Source organism: Bufo gargarizans, chromosome 1, assembly GCF_014858855.1.
Source record: "Bufo gargarizans isolate SCDJY-AF-19 chromosome 1, ASM1485885v1, whole genome shotgun sequence".
Classification (NCBI taxonomy): domain Eukaryota; kingdom Metazoa; phylum Chordata; class Amphibia; order Anura; family Bufonidae; genus Bufo; species Bufo gargarizans.
Genome location: NC_058080.1, coordinates 66,519,193 through 66,527,322, shown reverse-complemented (window position 1 = coordinate 66,527,322; position 8,130 = coordinate 66,519,193). Strand labels below are relative to the sequence as shown.

The following is an 8,130-nucleotide window of genomic DNA, read 5'->3' as shown; positions in this document are numbered from 1 at the left end:
TTTATTCAGCTGGCAGGAGGTTACTGTGCTCACCTATTCATACAATAGGCATATATTTAGGAATTACTATTTAAGCAATATTTACAGCCTCCCCCAAGCTGTAATAGCTTAGCAATACGGTACCCAGGGGTGCAGCAATGTAGGGGCAAGAGGGGGGCAGCCATGGGCAATGAGTGATTTCATTGTGGCGAAGGGGTTAGGATAAGAAATTAGCATTGGGGCGCGTTTCAGTTTTCGCCTCAGGCAGCAGAAAGGCTAGGTGCACCCCTGACGGTACCTAATAATGTGCCTAATGTAAAGGGACCGACAGCCTAGTGACCCAAATGCCTGCAATAACATTACATTAGGGAATTGCTACTTGTGCAATTCTCTAATAGATTCCTTACAGTAAAACTACCACAAAACCGAAAGCTGCCATGCCTGACTGCAAGATGCACAGGCCTGTGATTACAAAAGCACTCCTCAGACAAGAACATAAGGTGAGACCCCCTCCTCCTCCTCCATGCTGCCTGGCTGTGAATGGAATGCTTATTATTATGAGGCAGGCATGACACAGAGGAGGTGGTAAGTGGTAGCAGAGGGAAGGAGGGCTGAGGAGGAGAAGGAGGAGGTGACAGACACGGAGGAAGCGCCTCCTTTCCAGGAACAAGAGCAGCACCTGCAGCGCTGGGCTCACAGGCTGAGGAGGAGGGGGACAACACTGCGCTCAGAACCCCCCGCCAGGTCAGTGTGGTGTCTTCTGCTCGGGGTCTCTAACCTGGGAGGGGGGCTGATGCACTCCGTGCCTGAGGGGGGGGGTTCGGGTTATTTCTGAGGAGGGGAACGGCAGTTTGTGTTACCTAGGGGAGAGCTGCCGTGTGTGTCACAAGGGGCTGCAAGGTGCCTCCAGTTCAGAAGTTGGGGCCTGCGGGTAACTTTTTACCTGTGCTGTAATAATGAGCCCTCCTGTAATGTGGGTCACACAGAGGCACCAGTGTGACTAGGGAGAGGATAGCGAGTCATATGGGTGGTTTTAGAGCGTTGTTCACATGGAGTATTGTCAGTGCTGGAAAAAGAAAAAACTGATGTGGAATCCGCACTAGGGTTTTTTTCTATGCATATTTTTTCCTGAAGCTTTTTTGGTGAGGATTTTTATTCCCGTCTTTTTGCAAAGAAAATTCTGGACACGGATTCTGTGTCAAGAATGTACAGGGCACGTCTTTATTTTCACGGTGCATTTAAAAAAAAAAAAAAAACACGTGTAGAAATAATAAAGCGCTGTGCGGTTTAACATGCTGATTGGGGAAGTTCTGCATGCATTTTTGGTGCGTCCCGAAACTTGCAACCAAAATAACTTTGTGTGAACAGTCCCTTTTAGAATTTCTGGTTTTGCTAAAAAAAAAAAAATATATATATATATTTTTTTTTTATTTTCACACTGGCGTTTTGGTTTCCGTTTGTGAGATGCGTTCAGGGCTCTCACAAGCGTCCAAAACGGATCATTTTTGCCCTAATGCATTCTGAATGGATCAGTTTGCCTCCGATCAGTCTCCATTCCGCTCTGGAGGCGGACAGTTTTGTTGTCCGTCTGACGAAACTGAGCCAAACGGATCCGTCCTGGCACACAATGTAAGTCAATGGGGACGGATCCGTTTTCTATGACACAATCTGCCACAATAGAAAATGGATCCGTCCTCCATTGACTTTCAATGGTGTTCAAGACGGATCCGTCTTGGCTATGGTAAAGATAATACATATATCGGCACTAGTATAGGTCATACATGTCTAGTAGGTGGGGGTCCTAATTGAGAGAATGGGGGGGTCGCCTGCTCCTAGTACCTTTAGAGAGAAGGGGCCATGTATAAGCACACCTATCTTCATTGTTGTTTCTGGGAGGTTTTTGGAAACTGCTGAGCATTTCACCCGCATGAGCAGAGAGCAGTCTTCTCATATGGGGGTGCGTGAGATGGCATGATGGGCTTACATAGTGCCCCTGGCCCTCCTGTTGTGCCCTCCCGATGTACACTGTATGAAACATGTCAGAATAAAAAAATGGGGGTATGAAGTGCCCCGGGTATGGGCTCTGTGTCACACTAGGTCCTGGGAGAAGTCACCTCTGTATAGGTATATTCATATCGCAATTGGGATATATATATTTATTAATATTAATTTTTATTTATTTTTTTACCCTCATTACATTGGTATACTTTTTTTTTGTTGCATTTTCCATTGCACAATACATTTCCACCCAAATCGTAAACCAGATCATCGATCCAATATACAGATTTTAGAGCCGCATCCAAACTTTTCCATTAGTGCTCTACTATGTCCGTTTTTCGGTTTTGCTGTGGCAGGCATTTTATTTTATTTTTTCCCCGAAAAGACAAGTGGCAGTGCAGCCATATTGGATGTCGCTTTTTAATTGGCTTCTCACAAACCCGACGCTAAAACGGTCACTTTTCTTTTACTGGCAAAATAACTATTGCTCTTTCTCAAAAGGCAAAGTCACAGGTGAAAACCAATATGGCCGCGCTTCCTCTTGCCACTTTTGCACAAAAGAAAAAAAAAAAGGCACTGCAACAAAGTAAAAATAAATCTAATATCTCTAAAACTTAAACAAACATAATTCCTAAAGTTTGGCATCTGCCGTAATTTTTTTTGGGTGGAAATGCTCCTTAAAAAAACAACGTATGCCTCAACTGTATGAGCCAAGCATGATGTGGACATGTACATAGCCCCTGAGTCCGACCTGAGCTGTTTTCTCATAGAAGTCAATGGAGTAAATTGTGCAAGATTTAGTGTGTGGGCGTTACACTAGGCAAATACTTCAGTCCACTTCCACTTTCGGATTTGTGAATTTGGTCAGTGAATTGTCTGCCGAGGAACATTGTATAATCGATGAACGCGTCATGTTAAAGGGGTATTCTGACCTCAGATTTTTATGGCATTCCTCCCACAGGATATTCAATGCAGGATGCAGGTCCCACCTCTTGAATGGGTGTCCCCCCAACCTTTCTCCTTCCTGCTGGTGAGGCAGGTGAAGAATGTGTGAAGAGATGCTCTTGTGTGGTCAGTGCTCCCTCCATTGATTTCTATGGGAGTCGGGGAAACTGCCGAGCAGGATTACTTGCCAGCGACCGTCTCGTGGAGATGGAATGAGGGTCCCAGGGATTGGAGCTGCATCAATGAGACATGTATGGCATATGCTGTGGGGATGTCTAAGGTGGAATACCCCTTTTAATGTGCACAAACTCTAGGAAGACCAAGATATATTGTACATTGTTGGCAGCCATCTTGGGTATTGCTAGTCTCTAGTGCAGGGATCAGCAACATCACTCCAGCTGCTGTGAAACTACAACTCCCAGCATGCAAACATGAAGTAAAAGAAGCATTCTGGGAGTTGTAGTTGCTGATCCTTGCTCTAATGACATGAGTGTTGCCATGATCGTTTTATTAAGGCCTCACGCACAAAACCGTATCCGTTTTTGTAGTGCGCAAATCACAGTCTGCATTTTTTTCCCCCACACTCATTGACTTCAAAGGGTCCCTTGATACATATTTTGTGGACATATTATTTTTGCGGAACGGATTTACGGATTCAGAAACCACATGGATTATGTCTTGCAAACAGATGGAACGTGTCCTATACTTGGCCGCAAAAAGAAGACCACTGACCTATTGAAGTCAATGGGTCTGGGAAAAAAAAAGGCAGATGCCTCCTGGACGGTATCTGTAATTTTGTTACCATGGAGACACATAAGTACGCCTAGGAGTTGTATGCACAGAACGGTTGGAAATGCGTGATCAAAGTTATTTACAGAGCTGCTTCGTCTTGTATTTTAGATGCTTCGGAACAAAAAACAAAAACAAAAGCCTTCATGCCCATGAAACAAAAGCTGTCTCTCTTAAAGTGTGGCGCTCAGACTATTTTTATGCCCAGGAAGTTAGTGCCTTGCCCAAACCTTCATGAAAAGTTGACAGATGCATCCATGCAGAACAAAGATATACAGTGGTAACTTTCTAATGTGTGTGTTTTTTTTTGTTTTTTTTTCCTTTTGTGCAGCTGTCTGAGGTGGTGAAGAAATGGCCTAGCATGCCACGCCGCCGTGCCACCCTTTCTTTAAACTTTGTTACCTTGGCTGGCAATGTCACAGCATGAGGCCCAGAGGAATGGAGGTCACAGCTGCCAAGGTAAATACCAGCCAGAATTTTTCAGGCTCTACAATTTTGGTTTCTAAAAGTTGCAAAATAGGGTTTAGCAACATAGTGAGCTTCTTTGCGCAAGATTTTGCAATAGTTAGCATTTTTCCACCACTTGCTTGAGTTTTAAGGCTACTTTCACACTAGCGGCATGGACCTCCAGCAGGCTGTTCCGTCGGGTGAACAGCCTGTCGGATCCGTCCTGCCGCTAGTGAACGTGTGCCTCCGGACTGCCGCTCCGTCCCCATTGCCTCGCCAGAACTCCGCCGCCATTATAGTCAATGGGGACGGAGCGGCAGTCCGGGGGCACGCGTTCACTAGCGGCAGGACTGATCCGACAGGCTGTTCACCCGACGGAACAGCCTGACGGAGGTCCGTACCGCTTGTGTGAAAGTAGCCTAAAAAGTGGATGGGAAAGTAGTTGTGGTTAAGGCTACTTTCACATTAGTGGCAGGTTGTTCACGCGGATGTCCGCTCCAACCCCATTGACTATAAAGGGGGGGCGGGCTAGAGGTCTGGCTGCCTTTAGGCTAGAGGTCTGGCTGCCTTTAGGCTAGAGGTCTGGCTGCCTTTAGGCTAGAGGTCTGGCTGCCTTTAGGCTAGAGGTCTGGCTGCCTTTAGGCTAGAGGTCTGGCTGCCTTTAGGCTAGAGGTCTGGCTGCCTTTAGGCTAGAGGTCTGGCTGCCTTTAGGCTAGAGGTCTGGCTGCCTTTAGGCTAGAGGTCTGGCTGCCTTTAGGCTAGAGGTCTGGCTGCCTTTAGGCTAGAGGTCTGGCTGCCTTTAGGCTAGAGGTCTGGCTGCCTTTAGGCTAGAGGTCTGGCTGCCTTTAGGCTAGAGGTCTGGCTGCCTTTAGGCTAGAGGTCTGGCTGCCTTTAGGCTAGAGGTCTGGCTGCCTTTAGGCTAGAGGTCTGGCTGCCTTTAGGCTAGAGGTCTGGCCGGCCCCTATTATAGTAAATGGGGCTGGAGCGGACGTCCGGCGGAACGCGTGAAACAGCCTACCCGCCGAAACAGCCTACCGAAGAACGGTGCTGCTAATGTGAAAGTAGCCTTAGGCTACTTTCACACTAGCGTTCAGAGCGGATCCGTCTGCATTATATTGTAAAAAAAAATTCTAAGTGTGAAAGTAGCCTGAACGGATCCGTCCAGACTTTTACATTGAAAGTCAATGGGGGACGGATCCGTTTGAAGATTGAGCCACAGTGTGTCATCTTCAAACGGATCCGTCCCCATTGACTTACATTACAGGTGTCCGCCTGCTGAGCGGAGCGGAGGCTGAACGCTGCCAGACTGATGCATTCTGAGCGGATCTGCGTCCACTCAGAATGCATTAGTGCTGGACGGATGCGTTCGGGGCAGCTTGTGAGCCCCTTCAAACGGAGCTCACAAGCGGACACCCGAACGCTAGTGTGAAAGTAGCCTAACTTGTCGGAATGATTTAAGCCAGATCCATGAAATACGACTTTTAAAAACTTGCAAAAACTGGCGCATTTATTCCACCAGATACCACCCTTCCTTTAAACTTTGTTACTTTTGGCTTGCAATGTCACAGCATGAGGCCCAGAGAAATGGAGGTCACCACTGCCAAGGTAATACCAGCTTACTGCATTTATGCCTCGCCTGCCGGGCACAACAGGAACAACCTTGCCGGGCTCCAGAATTTGTTTATGCGTCATAAACTCCCTTCTTGCACGGGGTGTAAGCACACATGGTCATGACACCCCAGGCTCCTCCAGCCGCTCGGAGCTGCATCCTGTGTTATTTCTGCAAGGTCATGGTCTCTTTTCAAATATCTTCCCCTTTTTAAGACTCTTTTGTTTTCATCCTTAACCCTCATCACACTGCCGACTAATTCCTGCTGCCAAGATTAGTCTTTAAAGTTGCGTGCCAGCGTTCTCTGCTCATGTTTCTGGTCACATGCTTAGTTTTTGTTTCCTTATTTTAACTTTTTTTTTTCTAGGTTTTATTTATGTATTTAATGAATGAATTTTAATATATATTTAACTTTATTTTATTAATGTATTTAATGTAACTTTTATTTGTTTGATACATTCCATTAAGAAGAAAATAATGTGTTTTTGCGCCTTATTTTTCTGCCGCATTTTAGACCAAAATAGGGGCAATATATGATCCCATTTGTGCCAGAAAATTGGCATCAAATTGTTTGAATCTTTGCCACATACCATGTTTGCTAACGTAAATTGCAACCATTCTCACTACTTCGGCGTGGTTAGAGATGTTAAAGGGATTGTCCAGTTTTCCCACATTGATAACCTGTCCTCTGGAGTAGTCATCAATTTCCGATCGGCGAGGGTCCGACCCCTGGCGCCCTTTCCCATCAGCTGTTTGAATTGACCGCAGCGCTCGTTTGAGTGCTGCGTTTTCTGCAACAAGCTGATTGGCGGGTGTCCGACTGCCAGCACCTGTGCCAATCTGATATTGATGACCACTCCTGAGGATAGATCATCGATATGGGAAAACCGGAAAACCTCTTTAAAGCTCATGCAAACAACCATATGTAGTTTGCGGTCTGCAATACATGGATCTTTATAAAAAAAATACGCATGACGTCTGTGTTCATTACGTATTTTGCGGAACGGAACAGCTAACCCCTAATAGAACAGTACAATGCTTGTCTGTCATGTGGACAATAATACAGCATGTTCTATTTTTTGGAGGAACGGACATGCGGATGTACGGATATGGAATGCACACGGAGTAACTTCCTTTTTTTTATTTTTGTTATTGTTTTGCAGAAGCATTGAAATAAATGGTTCCGCATATGGTTCGCCAAAAAAATTGAACGGACACGGAAATAAATGTTCATGTGCATGAGCCCTTAGTTAGGTGTACTCCAGATTTATCCACGGAGTCTTTTTAAACAAGTTTGCAAAAGAGCCACAGTCTTAGTCCAGTAGCTTACAAAAACTGGAATAGCATTTTTATGCAAGTGTTGTTTAAAGGGGTTGTCCCAGATTTTGATATTGATGGCCTATCCTCTAGAGAGGTCATCAATATCCGATCAGTGGGGGTCCAACACCCGCACTGCGGCTGACCAGCTTTTTAGTTGCAGCTTCAGCACCAGAACCACATGGCTCCATCCACAGTGTGTTGGACGATGCTGTTAAGTGCAGCATTGCTTCCATTCACTTCAGAGGGAGCAGTGCTGCAAGTACCAGTTCCATCCCTCGCACAGTGGACTCAGCTGTTTAGTTCTGGCACTGGAGCAACAAGGTAACAGCTGATGGATGGGGGTGCAGGGTGTCGGACCCCGCCAATCTGATATTGATGGCCTGGTCTGAGGATAGTCCATCACAATGCTGGACAACCCCCTTTAAAGATGTGCCAAACATTATCAAACGCACAGTGTGACATTTGATAAATTTGGCACAAACTTTACCAACAAGAATTTTTCAGACCCTACAATGCAGAATGTTGGCTTCTAAAAGTTGCAAAATAGATTTTTGCAACATTGTGAGCTTAGTTGTGCAAGATTTTGCAATAGTTTGCATTTTTCCACCACTTGCTTCAGCTTAGAAAAGTGGATGGGAAAGTAGCTGTGGTTAAGGCTACTTTCACATTTAGTGGCAGCCTGTTCACGCGTGCCGCCGGACGTCCGTTGTGACCCCATTCACTATAATGGGGGCGGGCTAGAGGTGCGGCTGCCTCTAGGCGCATCTATTCCACCAGATATTTGGCAGTGTAAAGGTGCCGCCGAAAGCCCGATAAACGTGTGAACTGCGCGTTCATCAGGTAATTGCATCATTCCTGTGGTCACCTAAATAATTGTTTGCCAGCAGCAGATCGTGCCTTGTAATAGCAGCCGGTGACAGGGGTGAGCCTCCCTAGCGTCCCCGCGATGATGGGGAGGCTCGGTCCTGTCACCGCCTGCCATTGGCTAACACAATCAACCCCTCCCTGTTGTCCCAGCAGCGGCCGTGCGGGGATCAAGAGTG

General features: G+C 46.3%; 1 protein-coding gene across 3 annotated transcripts in view; it reads left to right on the top strand.

Moving 5' to 3' along the window:
- The first annotated feature begins 630 nt into the window (after nt 1–630).
- Nucleotides 631–8,130, top strand: part of TBC1D14 (TBC1 domain family member 14) — a 94,417-nt gene continuing 86,917 nt past the window's right edge. The window contains exons 1-3 of one of the 3 annotated variants that reach the window (XM_044296076.1): nt 645–723; nt 2,939–3,048; nt 4,043–4,170. In XM_044296076.1, coding sequence (XP_044152011.1) covers nt 4,125–4,170 — 46 coding nt within the window. In that variant the 5' untranslated portion in view covers nt 645–723; nt 2,939–3,048; nt 4,043–4,124. Of the gene's footprint in view, nt 724–2,938; nt 3,174–4,042; nt 4,171–8,130 lie in introns of those variants that run through there. The other 2 variants (XM_044296067.1, XM_044296082.1) reach the window with 2 other exon arrangements.